At 39.9% G+C, this 21,379-nt stretch overlaps 1 protein-coding gene across 1 annotated transcript in view; it reads right to left on the bottom strand.

The window, feature by feature from the left end:
* Positions 1-21,379, bottom strand: part of GUCY1A2 (guanylate cyclase 1 soluble subunit alpha 2) — a 306,446-nt gene that overhangs the window by 97,121 nt on the left and 187,946 nt on the right. Inside the window, exon 6 of the mRNA XM_021696606.2 lies at positions 19,731-20,216. Within this exon, the coding sequence (XP_021552281.2) occupies positions 19,731-20,216 (486 nt within the window). The remainder of the gene's footprint in view (positions 1-19,730; positions 20,217-21,379) is intronic.

Genomic DNA, 21,379 nt, shown 5'->3' with positions numbered 1-21,379 from the left:
TGAAAATTCAGGTGGTGGTCACCAACCAGAGGTTTTAGGGCCATGGAATGATCCCCTGGAATATGAGCAATTTGCCACAGACATTAGACATGAACCCAGCTTTTCACTGTTCTGGAGGTTGGGGTTCTTGAAGATACAATGATCCTCTTTAAATATGATTCTTAAGAACCTAAGTTAGAAGCAGGTGGGTGGCTCAGTCATTAAGTGTCTGCTTTCGGCTCAGGTCGTGATCTCAGGGTTCTGGGATCGAGCCCCACGTCGGGCTCCCTGCTCAGGGAGGGAGTCTGCTTCTCCCTCTCCCTCCCCCCACCAGCTCCAGCACATGCTCTGTCTCTCTCAAAAATAAATCAAGAAGGAGGAGGAGGAGGAAGGGAGGAGGAAGAGGAGGAGGAAGAGGAGGAGAGAGGGAGGAGGGAGGAGGAGGAAGAGGAGGAGAAGGAAGAAGAGGAAGAAGAGGGAGAAGGAGAAGAAGGTGGGAGGGCCCTGACTCAGACAAGGCTTCAAGCAAGTAGATGAAGGTGCTGTTGTCTTCAGCGTCATTTCCTTGGCTTAGACACAACGATGGCCATGTCATAAGAGCTACATTCCTGTGGATGAGAGTGCTGAAGGGGCGGGGGGGGGGGGTAACAGAGAAGCCAGCAAATGCACACCACTGCTGGCCACACAGAGGTCTGACTACTCATGGCAGGTCATCTGGAGCAAGAACAATCTCCAAAGGTAGAAGTGACTCACACCAGCACCCAAATAACTTGAGTACCTCCGTGGGCCGCCCTGCCGAAAGTAGTCCGATTTTCCTTCACACAGTAGGTGGTTTTGTAGGAATTGGGCCACAGCTCCCCTTTAGCAATAACAGCAACTCTGTCAGAGTCAAGGAGGCTGTAGTCTGAGGTGAAGAAGGTGACGGAGCTACAGGGGATGTCCTGTTCCTGCAAATGAAAGACTGGAGCATGGGGTCCTGATCCTAGGTTTAGAATGGAAAGGAATGACACTTGTCCAGAAAATCTGACTTCATCGTGTTCTTTAATGATCGCCTTGCTTCTGCAGTGAGTTTGTTCCGAAGACCTTGAACTTGTAGCCTGTCCTGAGATGTCTGAACTCATTCACCAGTTACTGGTATAAAACCTTAGCAAATCTGCCCTGTGGCCCTTGAACATGGCTGTTACGTGGAGGCTGGTTCAAAAGGTGGGGGTCTCACACCATGGGTATATTTTGGTTGACGAATCTCGTGGCCTCACCCAAGTGCCACTGCATTTACCCCAACCTGGGCTCCAGCTGGAGGAAGGCCCTGTCAGCCTGGGCACCCACTGTCCCCACTCCACACTCAAGAAAGTTCTTGAAGAGACCACATTCAGGGGCCGGACCTTGCTGCTCCCTTCACTTCTTATTACTTCATTTTCCTTCACCATCTCTCTTCCCTTCACAGGAACATCCCTCCCTTGTCTTCTCCTCTACATCCTCCTTCAATTTTTCCCTCTCCAGCATTCCTGTCTCTCCTCCAGCTTTTCATCCACTACTTGCTTCTGCTGCCATGGAGAAGGTGGCACACCTCAGTTGTCCTGAGTCCTCAGTCGTCACCTGAGACCTCTAGGACACCATGAACCAGATCTCTGCAGGCACTCCACCTAACATTAACAGGGTGTGGTGGGGTGACACCCTCCTGAAGGTAGGTCACTCACCAGGACCAGAGGTGCGGGACAAAACTGAGGTTTCACAGGCGATGGCTGGCAGGATGGGGTAGCCTGGATATTGCTACACCCCGGCCACCCCAGCTCTAAAGGAGGGGGCACCACTGGTCCCAGTTCCTGGGATTAGACAGAACAGGGACTTCAACTCAGCAAAAAGAGGTTCTATCTCCCACAGAGGGGGTCAAGAAGCACCCTACACCTCCTTAACATATTCATTTAATTAGACATTATATTGGGAATCCACCTGCACATATTAATACCCTTCCTATACAATATGGTTATCAGAAAGCAAAATTATTAAGCTGTCCTTTTTAGTTTTTGTAAATAATCTTGTAGTCATCCAATATGAGCACCTTCATTATAGGGTCCTATTTCATGATGATAAAGGTTGATATTCTGGAAATTATTTTGATGTATTAATGAGTTAATGTTGCAAAGTCTAGCACTCTGTACTGGTCCTTATGCCGTCTTTGTGATGAGTCATTAAAGTGACCTCATAATACTTCTAACTTTCTATCTCTATCGATGTTACCCCTTGTCACACGGGAACTGAAAGTCTTCATCTGGCATAGTCATTAACCAGACTGGCACTTCAGAGTGAGGAGTCTCCATACACAGACACTGACTCTTTGCACACTCTCAGGAAAATAAAAGGTCATCCGCTCCTAAAGTCCACTGTCATTGCTACCAGTGGATTCCTGCTTTCCCCAGGATAGCTTTTAAGTCACAGCCTGATTATCCTCAGGTATCCTGACTCAGAGGATGGGTTGAAACCAGGTTTATTTACTCTTTTGAAACCTTGAAAACCTCGTGGATACGCTCATTATTTTGAAAGATGTCTCACAAAGAGAAGACGAAAAACTATTTCTACCTCACTGGGTACACAGCTTTTAGGGCATGTTCCCAGCACAGCAAACTATACAAACAAAGTCTATCTCAAGAAGGAGCTCTTACTTTCAAGTTTTTTTTCCCCTCCTTCTGGGACTGTAACTGGAATACACATATCCAATGGATAAATTTCTCTCTCTAGCATGATATCATGTTGGTGTATGTGGGTGTGTTTGTGTGTTTATATTCTCCCCCTACTAGATACTTATTTAACTTTTTCTATGTCTGAACCCTAGCACAGTAGCAAGATGGTCTTTAAGAGTTTTATTGAGTGCTTTAAACTGTATCTAATTTCTACATTTATAGGTTGGAATTGTCAAGTTTTCAAATGCAAAACTCAGGGCCACCTATATAAAAATCACCCAGAGGGTAACTTGCCCAAAATGAGATCCCCAAGGCCTCACACCCAGATCTACTAAATCAAAATATAGGTATAAGGCCCAGCTATCTGTACTTTCACATGTTTTCAGGTATATTTTATGATTTCCAAGGTTTGAAGACTTCTGATATATTACGTGAGCTAAAAACACTACAATTTTCACCCAGATATTCACCTTTTTTTTTTTCAAGACCCAAAGAGCTCTTGAAAGGAAGAAAGAAAAGAAAAGCACTGCTCTTTTTTTTTTTTTAAAGATTTTATTTATTTGAGACAGAGAGAATGAGAGAGAGAGAGAGCACATGAGAGGGGGGAGGGTCAGAGGGAGAAGCAGGCTCCCTGCCAAGCAGGGAGCCCGATGCGGGACTCGATCCCGGGACTCCAGGATCATGACCTGAGCCGAAGGCAGTCGCTTAACCAACTGAGCCACCCAGGCGCCCCATCACTGATACTCTTGAACCCGAGCCATCCTATATACTCCTGCTCTGTCTTCTACCCTATCCGTAGGGCAGTAAACTTCTCTAGACATTTCCTTATCTGCCAGAACTTTAAACTACAACTCCTAGCTCAGACATAACCTCCATCCTGCCAACACACCCAAAATGCTGAGTCATTTGGCACAGTAGGCATTCAATGACCCAAAGAAAGTTTGTTGAGTTCAATTAAATACATCCACATCAATTGTGTATAATGGTTTAGCAGTTCGAATGGAAACAACTTCAAGGAATTACTAATAAAAGCCATTTCAAAAAATCCCTCATTCTTTACAAAAAAAAATCTGTCTAATTATATTCATTTTGGTTGATTTTCTGACCCAAATACTACTTCGTTTAAGGATGTCTCTACAGTGCTCAGCCGATACAGCATTGGAAAGGAGGTCATGGATATAAATAGAACAGTGATTTGGCCTGTGAACTACTCCCAAATGAGGGAAAATAGATTCCAAATGACTGCCTATCAAAGAAAGCTTTTTCCTGATAAAACACTCAGTAGATCTGTCAGTGCAAACTCCACTTTCTTCCTAGGGATCTCAACCATGTGGAATACGCTGTTGTCAGGCCCCAGGTTATTTACAATAAAAGTTATCAAATACTGGGTCATGTGAACAAAGAAAAATACATTGAAATACCCAGTCAAAATTTCTTTCTAATTTCTTGTAGGATCATCAATGACAGGGCTCCAACTTTCCACTTTCATCCCGCACCACCACTTTAATTTACTCTATTCTCCAATTAAAATGAATAACTCAAAGTTCTTGGCAAACTTTCTGTATCTCCCATCACCATGTTTATACTGGGTTACTGTTCTACTTGGAATCATCCATTCACTCTTTAGAAAATAATTACTGAGTCTATTATTTTCAAGAAAAGTTTTCTAGAGATTCCTGATTTGACAGAACTTTAAACATTGTCCCTAGAGAACAGTGAATGTCTGCTATATTTTCATAAACACATAAGAGTTAAATGTTGTTGAATTGATGTCACAAAAATAGTTTCAAGACTTACAATAAAGCTATAGTAACCAAGGCACAATAATACCGCAGGAATAGACACATACATCAGTGGAACAGAACAGTGAATACAGATGTAGATTCCCATTAATATAGGCAACTGATCTTTGGCAAAGGAGCAGGGGAAACACAATGGAGCAAAGATAGTCTTTCAACAAATGATGCTGAAACAAACGGACATCCACATGCAAAAAAATGAATCTAGACACAGACCTGACACACTCCACAAAAAAATTAACTCAAAATTAACAGACCTAAATGTAAACTGGAAAACTATAAAACTCCTAGAAGATAAGAGAAAACCTAGATGACCTTGGGGGTGGTGATTGATGCCTTTCTAGATACAATACTAGAGACATGCTCTATGAAAGAAATAACTGATAAATTGAAAGTGCACTTAATTAAAATTAAAGCCTTCTGCTCTGTAAAAGATAATATCAAGAGAAATGAGAGGACAAGCCAGAGACTGGGAGAAAATATTTGCAAAAGACATATGTGATAAAGGACTTGTAAAACTCTTAAAACTCAACAACAACAAATGACCCAATTAAAAAATGGGCCAAACACCTTCATAGACACCTCACCAAAGAAGATATATAGATGGCAAATAAGCATATGAAAAGAGACATCACATCATAGGTCATCAAAGAAATGCAAATTAAAACAATAATGTAGTAGTTACTACATGCCTATTAGAATAGCCAAAATCCAGAACACTGACAACACCAAATCCTGACGAGGATGTGAAGCAATAGGAAATCTTTCATTGCTGTTGGGAATGCAAAATGATAAAGCCTCTTTGAAAGACATTTTGATGGCTTCTTACAGAACTAAATATACTCTATGACTGATAACATATGAATGATCCAGCAATTGCACTCCTTGGTGTTTACCAAAGGAAATGAAAACTTAAGCCCATACAAAAACCTACCCACAGATGTTTACAGAAGCTTTATTCATAACTGTCAAAACTTGGAAGCAACCAAGATGTCCTTCAGTAGGTAAATAAAAAAATAAGGAGTGGAACATCCAGAAATGGAATATTATTCAACACTAAAAAGAAATGATCAAACCACAAGACACAGAGACTTAAGCGCATATTACTAAGTAGAAGCAGCCAATCTGGAAAGACTACGTACTGTATGATTCCAACTATATGACCTTCTGGAAAAGGTAACACTATGGACACAGTAAAAAGATCAGTGGTTGACGGTGACTGACAGATAAGGACAGGGATGACTAGGCGGAGCACAGAGGATTTTTAAGGCAGTGAAAATACTGCCTTAAAATAAGGCAGTGAAAATGATGAAGATATGTCATCTTACATTTGCCCAAACCCATAGAATGTGCAATACAAGAGTGAACTGTAAGGCAAACTATGGATTTGTGGTGATTACGATGTGTCAATGTAAGTTCATCATCGGTAAAAATGTACCATTCTGGTGACTGATGTTGATAATGGATAAGGCTACGGGGGCAGGGAGTATATGGGAAATTTCTGTACCTTCCTCTCAATTTTATTGTAAACCTAAAACTGCTCTAGAAAAATTAAGGCTTCTTTTAAAAAGTGAACAGTGCAGCCCAATGAGCAAATCAAATGGAAATATGTCATTACAAATTTGTTTCTTAAAGGAATATGATCTCCATAAATCCCAATAGCCTCAGGTATCGAAGGAATTATTATCTTTTTTCCTCCTAGATTTAGCTTAGAAGACAAGCTTTCCGGGACGCCTGGGTGGCTCAGTCGGTTAAGCGTCTGCCTTCGGCTCAGGTCATGATCCCAGGGTCCTGGGATCGAGTCCCGCATCGGGCTCCCTGCTCCGCGGGGAGCCTGCTTCTCCCTCTGCCTCTGTCTCTCTCTCTGTCTCTCATGAATAAATAAAAAACAAATAAAAAATAAAAAATAAAATCTTAAAAAAAAAAAGAAAAGAAAACAAGCTTTCCCCATCCCCTCTTCCATGAGTCAAACGTGTCACATGCTTCCAAGTCCATTTTCATGCTGTATCTTTTCTGATCCTTCAAATCCTTCAGTAGAATGTTATCTTTGCTTTTTGTAGAAACTCAATAAAGCTTGGCTTCAGCATATCATACACTGCAGTCATCCGTGTTTGTACTTTGTTATCACCCTGTCTAGATTACTAGGTCATTTACTTTTTAAGGCAAGGATAATATCCTGGTTATCTTTTTAAGTCCTGCAGGGGCTAATAGAGTGCTAGCACAGTAGATGCTTAGAGAATTATGACTGCATCAAATTGTATTATAAACATCTCTATCAAGAGCTAGCTAGGTCAATATAGATAATGTATAAATTACTTTTCAAAATCAAAGTCATTGTTAACAATCAACTCAGGTTAAGCCTACATAATACCAAATCAAGAACATATTCAGGTGATCAGGCGATTTGCATGAATAATGGAAGTATTTCTATTAAGTAGACAAAATTAACCACTTCCTTCAGGTTTCCAACATTGACTCAAGCCTCTCATACACACCTGCCACCCCAGGGAATGCTACCACCATTTCTCAGTTGAATGATGGCAATAATATCCTTATGTTCTGCTTTTACTCACTAACTCCCCACCTGAGATCTATACCCCACATAATTTTTAAAGTGATTTTTATGAAGCAAATCTACCTGTGTCACTCCTCTATTCAAAAATCCTTCAATAACTTCACTTTGTTCCAATGATTAAGACCAAAATCCTTATAATGGCTAAAACACCTATAGGTTCTAGTTCCTACCTACCTCTCCCATCTTTATCTTATGCTACTCTTGCATTATTTAAGTTTGACCATGGTGATCTTCATTTAGTTGTTCCAATTTCATCATGTTCCTTTCTGACTCAGAGCCTTTACATATCCTGACCCCACTGCATAGAATCCTCTACTCCCAACATCTTTCCTACCCAATTAGCTCCTTCTCATCCTTCAGATCTCTATTTAAAGGTCATCTCCTCAGGGATGCCTTCCTGAACTCCTAGACTAAATCAGGTATCTCTAACACAGGCTCTCATAACACCACATAATTTTTCTCAGTCATTCTTATGGTAGTTTATAATTACATGTTTTTTGAGTAGTGATTAATCACTGTCTTCCTCATTAGACTGTGACCTTCATTACTGGTAAAAATGCACCATTCTGGTGACTGATGTTGATAATGGATAAGGCTACGGGGGCAGGGAGTGCCTGACAGACCATGTGCCTGACACATGGTATGTGCTCAAGAAACATTTTTAAAGAAAGTAGTTGGTCAAGTTGTGGACCACCTTAAGATCTTGAAATCTTGAGACCTCCCCAAGCACCCTTCTGGAATGGAAAAAGCCTGAGCAATGCTCAATCCACCATCTATTAGCTTTGTGACCTCAAACAAGTTCTTTAATCTTTTTGTCTCATTTTCATTTTCATCTTCTGTGAAAGGCAGATAATATCTATTTTACAAGGCTGCTGAAAAGATTCAATAATTTTGTACCTCTCTAGTGATAACCATAATTTTAATTAATCATTAACTGTCTATGTAATTATTTGTTTAATGTTTAACCCCAATGCTCAGTTATAAGCACCTAAGAATTTGGACCATGCTTGCCTAGGTACCACTATGCTCCAAGGCTTATTAGCTTAGTCTGTAGAATACAGTAGGTGATCAATAATTATTTGTTGAAGATAAAATAAATCAATAAGCATATATAAAGAATTTAGCATGGTACCTGGCACATAGGAGGCATTCAACAAATACCAATGTAGATTGAATGTTTGTGTCCCCCCAAATTCCTATGTTGAAACCTAATCCCCAGTGTAAGGATATTGGGATATAGGACTTTGGGGAAGTGATCAGAGACCTTTGGGAGGTCTCTACCCTCATGCATGAGATTAGAGCCCTTATAAGAGAGACCTCAGAAGGTGAGCATCCTTGTCCCTTCCACTACGTGAGGACACAGCAAGAAGACAGCCATCCATAAACCAGGAAGTGGGCCCTCACTAGACGCTGAATTTGCTGACAACTTGATCTTGGAATTCCCAGCCTCCAGAACTGGGAGGAATAAAATTCTGTTATTTGCAAGCTACCCGGTCTATGGTATTTTTGTTACAGCAATCCAAATGGACTCAGACACTCTTCTTCCCTCCCTTCATAGCAAATTCCCCACGATACTCTCTAGCCCTGATCTTCTTTCATTTGAGTGGAAATGGAGTCAGCTGCTTGCACTGTTCATTAATTCACAAGGTATTTACTACAGATAGTCATTATTTTGAATTATGTATAGAAAAAAATCCCAATAATAATCTGCTGAGCACAATTTATGTGTCCACTGTGACAAAAATGTTAGATCAGTACTACTGTTCCCACTTTGTAGAAGCAGAAGGTATGTGATGTGACTTAATTAAGTAACAAGACAGAATTAAAATGAGCTTTTCAGGGGCGCCTGGGTGGCTCAGTCGTTAAGCATTTGCCTTCGGCTCAGGTCATGATCGAGTGTCCTGGGATGGAGCCCCGCATCGGGGTCCCTGCTCAGCGGGAAGCCTGCTTCTCCCTCTCCCACTCCCCCTGCTTGTATTCCCTCTCTCGCTGTCTCTCTGTCAAATAAGTAAATAAAAATCTTAAAAAAAAAAAAAAAAAGAGATTTTCAGGCTTGATACCCAATACCCTTCCCCCTACACTTAAATGTCACTGCACGGTCATAAGCAAATTCAACAGTCTCATCTGGCCTCCCTGGGAGAGTCAAAGAAACTTCTTTCATCAGAGGGCTGTGCCCTACCATGAGGCAGTGGCATGAGTAATGAAATTAGGTTAAGTGGAAAAAGGGAGAAGTACAAAATTTTCTTTCCATGACACAAGAAATCTATACAGTATCAAACTTTGAGTATCCAAGGAAAATAGGAAATTAAGAAATATTGCTTTGGACTATTTTAAGAACAGCATTATCTTAACAGGCAGCTTTCATACATTCCAACATTTGGATACACAGCTGAATCAGCAGTCCAATAAGAATTTTGCTTCAGCTGATTTCTTACAGTTTTCTAGATTATTAAAAGTCCTGTTAACAATTTCAAAGCTTGAAAAATGTATCAAAATAGGCAAATGTTTATAATCAAATACTTGAACTTAAGATAACAAATTTAAATTCTCATTTTTCCACCTTAAAAAACCTTTACAAAAACAAACCCAAATCATTTCAAATTTGTCATATATGAATAACCTATTAATAGACAATCAGCAGGGTTGATTTTCACTTTGGGAACATTTTCCTAGCCAACTACATATAGCTCTAACACGGAATATTTAGAATCTTAGAATCTCACGGAATGAAGTGACCTTTTGAGATTTCCTTCTACCTATTCCATCAAAAGATTGTAGTTTGTGTTTGAATCACTCCAGTGACCAGAGTATACAGCTCTAGCCAATCTATTTCATTTTGGGGAACACTGACTTTCATAAGGATATTCTACTGTGCTTAAAGTATTTTTTTTTTAACTTCTGCATAAAGATTCTCTTTAACCTCCCGGAACCAAAGAGACCGAGTCTTTATGAAATCCAACACATAATAAAAAATGGTACAGATCTGCTGAATGTCTTTAAAAAGGAGACCTAGTTATATTCTTAACTCTAGGTTAAAATTCAAATGGCAATTTAAAATTTCAAACTCATCCTTCAACTATTATTTCAAGAGCCTTGTGTTCATGATAAAGGGTTCTGGCTATTCTTTTTGCTCTCTCAACAGTCCTGTGACATACCCAATGTTCTCATTGTAAGGTATGAAATTTGTCTTGTGATTTTCAGTTACTGGATGCAGGATACCAATTTATGAAATAGAAATATATAAAAGCTGGAACAATCGTTGATCCTACTTCTGCATCTAATTAGGAATGGCAGCTATTTGATACATGACTGACTTCAATCACTATTTTCTACAATATAAACTTTTAGCTGAATCAGAACTAAATTCAAATGACATCTCTGCTACTTACTAAAATTCATCTTCAAAAGGGACATAAGCACACCAATACCACAGTGTTCTTCTGGAAAATACATAAGATATCACAATTAAGGCATTTCACTGTGTTTAGAACACAGTTTATAGGGGCGCCTGGGTGGCTCAGTCGTTAAGCGTCTGCCTTCGGCTCAGGTCATGATCCCAGGGTCCTGGGATCGAGCCCCACATCGAGCCCCGCATCGAGCCCCGCATCGAGCCCCGCATCGGGCTCCCTGCTCGGCGGGCGGGAAGCCTGCTTCTCCCTCTCCCACTCCCCCTGCTTGTGTTCCCTCTCTCGCTGTCTCTCTCTCTGTCAAATAAATAAAATCTTAAAAAAAGAGAGAACACAGTTTATATTTAGTATATGTGAATTCCATTTTTTAGTTCCATTTTGCTTTCAGAAATTTTCATATTTAAATCACTGTGTTTTAAGTGGTAAAAAGTGGGAGATTATGTACTACATTTCTGCTACATAACAAACATTAATTAAAGGTTGGTGAGGAAGGTAACAGAAACAATCCGATTCAAAAAGATTTGCAGACTGCACTGAGGCTATCCCATCAAATAAGTGACAGGCAGTTGTCCTGACTAGAAGATCATCTTCCATTTTAGTGAGCTCATCCAATACCCAGGTATTACAAACCTTGATGGGAATACAACTGACATATTGACATTCTAAAGCTTGCCGGAAATCATCGGCTAAATGGCCTCAGGGTAGCAGAAATGATTATATAATGACAATAATTTTTTACAAAGAGAAACTGATATTTTTAAAATGAAATTTTTGAATAAACATATCAGAGTAACTCACGGACTAGGTGGTAAGCTTAGAAGTGCAAAAGGTATACAAAGTAAAAGCTAGGTGCTCACAGTGTTCTGATCAAGGTGTTAGTGAGGAGGGCAAACATGCTGGTGAGCTCAGAGCTTAACTTCTTCACAGTTTATTGAAACACAATGGAAAGAAACTCTGTAATAACATAAGCTCCATAATGGCCAGTGAAAAATCTTTCACTTGGTCCATGGGGTAACATTACCCTTACAGCTACAGGAAATTCTAGCAACATGGGCTTCGTATAATAAGAAGACCTGCTAGATTCTTGTGTCATGCATTTCCAGACAGTTTTTAGAGTTGAGAGACATTTCCTTGGTGTCTTATTCCACTCAGGCTGCTATAACAAAATACCATAGATTAGGCAGCTCAAAAAAAAAACAGGACTTTCTTTCTCACAGTGTTGGTGGCTGGAAAATCCAAGATAAAGGTGCCGGCTGATTCAGTCCCCAGGTGAGGGTGCACCTCCTGGCTTGCAGATGGCTACCTTCGCCCTGTGTCCTCACTTGGCAGAAAGAGAGGGAACTCTGGTCTCCTCCTCTTCTTATAAGGACCCTGATCCCATCATGGGGTCCTTTCCTCAGAACCCCATCTAAACCTAATTAATAACCTTTCCAAAGGCCCACTCCAAAAACCATCACATTGGGGATTAGGATTTCAATAAATGAACTTTGGGAGGATGCAAATATTCAGCCCATAACACCTGGTAGCATAAAAATAAAAAACACCAATCTCTTAGCAGCTGCCACCATTGTTTAGAAGATTAAAAATCAATAGGGGTGGGGCGCCTGGGTGGCTCAGTTGGTTAAGCGACTGCCTTCGGCTCAGGTCATGATCCTGGAGTCCCGGGATCGAGTCCCACATCGGGCTCCCTGCTCGGCAGGGAGTCTGTTTCTCCCTCTGACCCTCCCCCCTCTCCTGCTCTCTCTCTCTCTCATTCTCTCTCTCAAATAAATAAATAAAATCTTTAAAAAAAAAATCAATAGGGGTAAAAAGAACCACCCGCAAACACTTTGTTTGATAAAGTCAGCAAGACACTTCATCAATTTCGATTTCTGCTTGGTGATCCAAGTTATTGTAGCCTTCTCTGTGTTCCAGAATTTGTCACAACATGAAAGAAAATGTTTGAATATAGAAGGAACATCATTTGGGATGTCAGATTAAAACCTAAAAAAAATAAACATTTTAGGTTCAGTTTCATAGTGTTGGTCATAGACATTGCATGAGTCAATATAGAAAAACACTGTCATCTTCATAAATTCCATTTTGTAACTTGGGTTATTCAGATAAAAATGAAGACAGACTATGGACCCATCTTCAGGAATGAGGATCCACAAGGACCCAGTGACGATGCTACAAAAAATGCGTGTCAGGGAGCTTCTCTCTTAGCCCCTACTTTGACCTCTCTCCATACCCTTCCCTCATCCACTTTCTCTGGTATACAATGTAATTCTAATAACCTGAAAGAATGCACCCAAGCAAATGAGCATTTCATCTATTTCTTTTTTTTTTTTTTTTAAAGATTTTATTTATTTATTTGACAGTGAGAGATAGTGAGAGAGGGAACACAAGCAGGGGGAGTGGGAGAGGGAGAAGCAGGCTCCCCACCGAGCAGGGAGCCCGATGCGGGGCTCGATCCCAGGACTCTGGGATCATGACCTGAGCCGAAGGCAGACGCTTAACGACTGAGCCACCCAGGCGCCCCATTTCAACTATTTCTAATAAGCACTGGCTCCATGGTATTTATACACAAACACACACACATACAAGCATGTGCATAGAAAACACATACCTACTCACCATCTATGCCCAGAAACACCTATTTGAGAAAGGACAGTTAGCATGGATATTTTACTACCATGGACCAGACACTGCCATAAGCACTTTATAGATATTTCATTTAAAAGCTCATAAAATATAACTATGAGGTAGATGAAATTAGTTTATTTACAGATGGTGAAACTCAAGCAGAGATGGTAAGTAAGGGGTTAAATGTAGCAGGACCAGAGCTCCAAGGAATGCAGGGCAAGTTAGCAGCAGAGGTCAGCAGCTCTGGCTGAAGGCAGAGGTGGGAACATGCAAAAGCATCTGCCCTTCCTCTTGTTTCTCCCTAATCTCCAGCCTAAGTACTTGCTCAAGGCAAAAATTTAAATGAGGCAAAACCCTGGTCAGGTAATTTTTAGGGCATTAATGTATTTTGAAAGTGACAATACAATCCCCCTAGTAGAAATGATATCAGAACAGAATGCTTATCTGTGACTTTCACCTTACCTTATAAAGCATATAAATTAGTTCTTCTCTACTCATTAAAATTGGGCTAAAAATATATACTAATTTCCATCACATTTTATAAGCTTCCATGGGAGTCATACCCTGTTGCCAAGCGAGTGAGTCAAAAATGTTTATTAAGTGAATGAATGATATGAAATATATATATATATATTCACTTCAGAAATTCCTGTTTTCTAGACTTATGAGAAGACACTGTGACTTCATTTCTAGCAAAAATCAGTGGCACTGATGTTGATGGAAAGCCCTGAGAAGAGCTAGTACAAATCTTTGGTAACTTTAATTTCAAAAGTATGTGCACTGATCATTAAAGCAGAAAATATGTAAATCTCAGGGGAAAAAAAAAAAAAACGAACCAGTCACTCACTCGTTACCAAATGGAACTGACATTCTGTGCTGGGAAATGGAGTAAGATGATAGATACATATTTCTAAAATTCCAAGAATAACTTAAGTGCTTACGTATTTTAAAAAGCTATTTTATCATAAAACAAACCAAGGGGGAAGAAAGGCAGTTCAGTTTTTTTTTTTTTTTTTTTTTTGTCCTGCAGAATCCAGTTCATGCTAGAGTGATATCCTTGAGATTCTGCTTCATTTTCTGAAAGCCGGCTGAAGGTCCAGTGAACAAAGGCTGTGGGAGTGCTCCATATTGTCAAAAGACAAGACAAATCAAAATTCTCGAGGCATCGAGTTCTGTAGCCTGGTAAGTTTGCAAAATGTCTGCTTTATCCAGTTTACAAACCACTAGCTTATCAGTGCAAAGCATACGCAGTCTTCACCAAGACATCTGAATCCAAAGGGGTGCCTCTCAGTTTCCGTGGGGTATTAACATGCCTATTCAAAACTGAACTCTGTCCACCTGATATATAAGCCTTTCTATTGTGGATATTTATCACCTTTTACTTCTGCGTTCTGTATTCATTTTTAGGATGTACAGGCTTTTTCCACAAAACCGTTCAGGAGTTACAGTTAAAAGGAGTCTATAGCTCATAGACCAAAGCAGAACAATCTACTTATATAAATTATGTGAAATGCATATGATCCTAATGGATTTCTAGCTCTTTTTATTGGTGGTGTATTTATAGACATTTGGAGGTTATAAAGTCAACAGTGTTTCCACTGGTTTTCAGAGATTTTCAGAACTCAAGCTATCTGGCAATTTTCAAATTATATTAATGTCAAGAGTGTCCTTCCAAATACGTTCTATTCATTTTCAAGAATGGATAGAATTAACCGGCTAACTCCAGTTTCTCTGTGGGTCTAATCCCTGTTTCAGCATTTAAAAGCTCAGTGGACATCCCTATATCCTTCGATGAGGCTGCATTATTTGGTTACCCGTTGACTCTACAGGGGGGGTCCTATGGATCCACTGGCTCTCAGGCTGGTCCCGGAGAGAGAAAAGACTCTGGTTCTGTATCAGTTGGTCCTGATGTCCATCTTCATATTTGCTGCCTGGACACAGTGCCCGATTTCCAGTTCCTGGAATCCGGTCTCCTAATGCTCAGTGCCGAGGTCTTGTTCCCCTAAGAATGAATCTGGATTTCTGTTCCTTCCTACTTTGCTGTACTCAGCTTTTCCACATTAACTTAGAATACTTGCATTCCCTTGTCAATATGAATTTTGTGTCGTTTTTTAGATGATAAACATCAGGTTCCTTGATCTAACAGATCTTCTGGCATTTTCTGGCTGCTCTGTCTTGTTTTTCTACCCCTTCTCCCCAACCCAAGTTGGACAGTGATGCTCAATGTTTAACTTCACTGACATCTGCAAACCAAGCTTGGGGTTTGCAATGGAAATGCTCTTTCTACCCCCACCACAAAAGAGGAGATTTTATTACTAACGTTTTTTAAGGGTTTCCTGGGCAAGATGATTTTTAAAAATCAACTTTTATTCATTTTATTATTTTAAAACTATATTGCCTATTGCCCACTGTTCCATTCTTGGTATGTTGTTTCTCCATAAAAAGAATTAGGAGAGAAGATGCTACTGGTTTCTGACAAAAAAAAGGAGGATGGCAGATGGGAGAGTCCGCAACTTTTTTTTTTTTTGAGAGAGCGAGCGAGTGGAGAGAGAGGGGCAGAGGGAGAGGGACAGAGAGAATCTTAAGCAGACTCCACACCCAGCCTGGAGCCCAATGTGGGGCTCGATCTCACGACCCTGAGATCACAGCCTGAGCTGAAATCGAGTCGGATGCTCAACTGACTGAGCCACCCAGGCGCCCAAGAGCCCCCAACTTTTAAATGCAGCTTCTCAAAACTCTGAACTATTTGCTACTAGAAGGGAAGTGGGAAGATTTGGGCAACGCAATCACAGAACTTTTCTTCAATAGTTGACAGCCTAATTCTAGTTACTGATCCTGCAACATAGTTTTAAAACCAGTTCCACTTTTTCTTTGTCTAGATAACAGCCCAGACTTGTGAAAATATTATAGGCTTTTAGAATCAGATAGAATCAGCTGTAGTTCAAATTCTGATTTATGAGTCACACTGTCTGGATTATTTAACCTTTCTCAATGGACATAATGAAACAACCCCACATGTTAATCATGGGAGATTAAGTGAGATGATTTTTCATTCTTCTGTCATCAGCACTGGGTGCACTGTTACACACATACAAAAACGCACAGATAGTCACATATTCACGCTCTGGTAGGTCCAGACGCACCTGGCCGAGAGCTAACAAGGACAGCTCCCAAGGACATTCACTCCTACTCCTATTCTAAGCACTTTGCCCCTATCAGCTCATTGAAATACAACCGGAACTCTGGGGTGGGGACATTTAGTATCTTAACTTTACAGGGGACAGAAATGGAGAAATTGCAGTTTAAAAAGTCTTTAAAGGTGCAAAGAAGAGATGTCTAAGGAATACATTTGAGATAGCACTGGGGTGCGGTACCCTCGGCTCAAAGGAATGAGAGGAGAATGAAGGGCTCACTAACCCTTCTTGCTTCTCCCTTATTTCTAACCAATGGTCTTGCCAGAGGCAAAAATATAAAATAAGGCAAAACCCTCATTAGGTTGCTTCAATATCCAATGCCATCATCATCATCATCATTATCATTATCTATATACCAATAATAAGAAATTTAGAATCGCCGGTTCTTTGTTCATCCCCGATACCCTATAAAACCTAAAGAGCAAAATATTATACAGCGCACTCTTTATGTTGACTTTTTACTAAATATTTGCTTTTCTAATTATAAGAGGATCAAAATTATAACCCATGCTTCCTTCAATTTACCTAGCTTTTATTTAGTATTCATACACCTGTAACATCTTGGCAGCCAAGCATTGTAAAGGCTTTAATTTTCCCCATGCCTGAAATAGGCATGGTAAAATCAATAGCTTTCTCTTACACCTCCTTCTGTATAGAAGGTGTGTTTCTCATTATGGCCTAATTTAGCTGAATTCTACCCCTGGAATTATAATCTATCTCTGCATCATCTTCCCTAACGATAGGTAAACACGGAATAATAAGGTGATCAAGAAAAGGACAACCATCAATTTGGAAAGTAGAGTCTCACTGGGCAGGAACAGACTTTAAATGCCCCCCTGTGGGGCACTCTCTCTAGGTTTTTCCTGGCATTCAGTTCCACCTGGTTTCCTTTCACATTTCTAACGTAAAAGTGGGCTCCACCGTATTTTTCTCTGCAGTATGATTATTCCACAAATATTTTAAATGTACTTTAAGTCCAGCAAGTACTTATGAAATCAGTGGGTGTATGGTCCTTTAAAAATTCTACTTTGGAATTTTTTTTTTTCAATAGCCATTAAAAATCTAGCAGATAGCTCATGGTATAAAACAGCACTGTATAAATTTTCTAAAAAAAATAAGCTAGTCTATTTATGATGATTAGAAATCTCAAATTAGGCATGTAAGAGGATATCTAATTTATATTCCTCCTAATGCATATCCTATAAGGTACATTGTTTTATACTATGCAAGAGTAATATTCTCTCTTTATTTTGTCTTTCCCTCTCTCTGGCCATGTCATCAACACTCCTGCCTCAGCACATAACATGTTTCCTTGTCTGGACCCTAAACTCAACACCCATAAACCTGAGTAAACATGAAAACTGCCTCAGACACCTATTCAAGATGCAGACACCAGCATCAAAGGGATGTTAAAAACACCTGGCCTTGAAATTGTATTACTTTATACATTTATCGCTGAAATTCCATAAGCAAGTTCTGTTTAACAGAATTTGTGAACCAGGAATGTTTTGTTTATACATGAAGGATGGAAAGCCAGTCTTGAGTATTGGGGAAATTGTAAATCCACTTTGTAAGTTAAAACTGGCTGATAGTTATGTATCACTATATGGAACTGTCCGTGGTGTAAAAAACATACAGAAAAATCTGAGAATCCTGCAGGATATTGCCATGCATTTCGTGTGTGTGTGTGTGTGTGTGTGTGTGTGTGAGGTGTCCTAGCTTATCTGAAGGGAAAGGAAACTTGATGTCTGTGAAATCCGTATTCTTAAACCTTGAGGCTGTTGTGGTATCCTCAGGAAAACACCACATTTCTTCTTTTCTCAAAACCTGATGCTTATATTTAACTTACGGATTCCCTCGCTTTTCCAAGGAAGACTCTATTTATCTGCTGATCACTCTCATTCAGTTGTAAGAGTTTAGGGCCAAAATAACATGACTACTTTAGGCCAAGAAAGCTATCACAGCAAATCAGGGGTTCACGGAGGAAGGGGACTGGTCGTTGCGGAGATTAGTGCAGCAGAGTCCCAGCCTGGAGAAAGCAATGCACTGGCAAATTCAGGCCAATCGCTCTACTTCCTGGAAATGACTGAGTGTAACAGTGACATACTCATTGTAGTGTCTCCCTGGTTTGGGATCAGACTTCCGGCTACCTCTACCATAAATTATGTAACAATAAATTATAAGGAAGTTGAAGATAATTTATAAGAACTCATTTTGTACAAGGCAAATCCCTCCTATATACCGCACAGTGAATGTTCACCCCTCCGAAGGGACTCACTGAAATATTTAGCACTGGCTGCACGTTATACATAATGGAACTACAGAACATGTTTCTCTAAAGGAGAGACACCTTAATGAAAACACCCTCTGGGATAATAAGATGAAACTACAATGTTTCTTTCCAAGTCATCTTATGTGCAGATCATACTATAACACAAAGGAGCAGTTTAAATGGATTAGTAAAGAGAAAATAAAAGCCTACAGTTCACTACTATTTATACTAAAAGCACTTTCTGCCCTTTATATTAAAAAAACCCACGTACCCCAACATAGTGTAATCATGTGAAATTATGAAAAGTTACAGAGTTATTCATTAGGTAGATATGAGGCTGAATCACTCAAGAGATTGCTCTGATTTTAGTAAGAAATTCATTAGGAGTTCAACAAATCAGACCCAAAAAATGGTGATGGGTAACTATTTTCAAAGTTCTTCCACTATTTAGTTGGACAAATTAAAGTGCTTCCACTAAAAACCACTGGTCATTTGGTAATAGCTAGAATATTTACAAGTATTCCTTCAGAATTAGAGGGACCTACCTTATTTGACAATGCAGTGCAAAAACAGATTAATCATCATTTAACTGATAATGCAATGCATATTTTAACATAATTTACTTCTTCTTAACTGTCAAAGGAAAATTCTTGGTTTATATTGGAATCCTGTTCTCTAAGAAAGACTAATTATGTTTGAAAAGTTGCCTAGAGCTCAGCAATTTAATTCTGTAATAATAATGAACTTGAAGAATTAGCTCTACAGCCTTTTGCCTTAGTGAGCAATATTATGATTCAGTTACCTATAGTATATGTCAATACTATAAACGGACTGATAATGGAAATTTACTCATTCAACAGAAATACCTATATTCTAAAATTTCTAAAGAGATTTCCATCATTTACTACCAAGTTTAATTTTAAAAAAAAACTGCATCCTAGCAATTTAAGATAATTTATGATTAAAAAATATTTGTGGATGTTGCTGGAGTGGAGGGGGGTGGGCGGGATGGGGTGGCTGGGTGATGGACACTGGGGAGGGTATGTGCTATGGTGAGCGCTGTGAATTGTGCAAGACTGTTGAATCTCAGATCTGTACCTCTGAAACAAATAATACATTATATGTTAATAATAAATATATATATATATATATACACACATATATATAAAATATTTGTGGATGAGTAACTAAACCCCTTTACCTTATAAATATCCAAAAATCCACACTGGTGGTCAAACCTGGTGTACAGTTCATTCAGCATGCTGATCACCTGCATGGGGGTGCACTGAGCACAGATGGCTGTGAATCCAACAATGTCCGAGAAGAGCATGGTGACGTCGTCAAACTTCCTGGCCTGCACCTGCTGTCCTTGCCACAACAGCTGGGCGACGTCACCGGGGAAAATAGAATACAGAAGATCGACTGTTTTCTTTTTTTCTTCTTCCAGGGCCTGGTGAGTTCTTTCCAAAGTTGCCTTTAATTTATCCATCCTCTTCTTCAAGCCATCCTGTGCCTTTGCCTGCTCACCAACCAGAATGACGTCTCGGGTGGCATCATGGATCGGGATGTCCGAGAGATGCAGCCCTCGGCCCATGAGTTCGTCCAACTTGTCCACGCACGGAGAGCCCAGGAATAAGATGGAATTTGATTCTGGGACATGGATCATCTGTCCTTTGACTTCCATCACCTGCAGAAGGAACATGAAATTTTAATCTGTGCTCTTCTTCACATAGTAGGTTCACAAAAATTTAACTTACTATCTGATGAGGAGGAGAAGCAAGAAATGTACCATGAGCTATGCTGAATTTCTGCATCTGTAGGAGCAAATTTCAGTATGGTTTATAGCCCATGTAAAATTCAACGTTCTGAATGGAAATCTTTGTTACCACACCCCACTTTGCCACTTTTTAAAGACAATGATGAAACAAAGAGTGAGATCAATGAGAAATGAACCTGGGAAACATGTTTTATTCAAAATGAAATTACAGTCAGGCACAGCACAAAATGGGCTCATGAGTCAGTTTAACACCTTTCAGCCTGCTTAATAATAAAATTAGGACAAATCCATCTGTCAGAACAACTATAGTCAACTGTCATTAACATAACACTCAGGAAAAAAAGTCCCGAAGATTAAAATAAATCAAAATAATTGTTTGGCCTTAAGTAAGTCATTTTTCAAGCAGTTTGTAGACCTTTGAATATACAGTAGTTCTTGCACTGACTAGGGAATGATTCACTTAATCTTAAAAATAAAAATTTAAACGAGACATGATAAGTCAGGATTATGAGGAAGCAACTATCAGTCAACTGGCATGTTCACTATAAGCTGAAAATAAACCCCCAAGTCAGACTAGAACTAAAGGAATTCAGGTAAGAAGATAAAGAATCTGAAGAGGGTCCCTCCTTTCTGTGCTCTTTGACTGGAGAACTTGGGGGACCGATGTTTCGTGTTTTCCCTTAGGGAACAGATTGATGCTATCTCAGCTTGGCGCCCTACGAGGCCCTCCAAGGCAAGGAGCAGCCACAGGAAAGGAAGCACACTTAGGATGTGTCTATACAAATGCAGTTATCTGGGTCAGAGTAGGGTATCTCAGCACACCTGGAGAGGAGAGTGGGTGGAATGACCTAGAAAAGACAGCCTCGGAGCTGACCAGCCAAGACTGCACATCTGTTTAACCTAAGTCATCTTCCACTGCCAAGTGGAATGTGCTCAATAAATTTATTTTCCTCTATTCTTTTTTTTTCAAAATATTTTTTTAAAGATTTTATTTATTTGTCAGAGAGAGAGAGAGCAGGAGAGCACAAGCAGGGGGAGCTGCAGAGGGAGAGGGAGAAGCAGGCTCCCCGCTG

This window comes from Neomonachus schauinslandi, chromosome 11, assembly GCF_002201575.2.
Source record: "Neomonachus schauinslandi chromosome 11, ASM220157v2, whole genome shotgun sequence".
Lineage (NCBI taxonomy): Eukaryota > Metazoa > Chordata > Mammalia > Carnivora > Phocidae > Neomonachus > Neomonachus schauinslandi.
The sequence above is the reverse complement of the archived record's forward strand: the minus strand, read 5'-3'. Positions and strand labels throughout refer to the sequence as shown.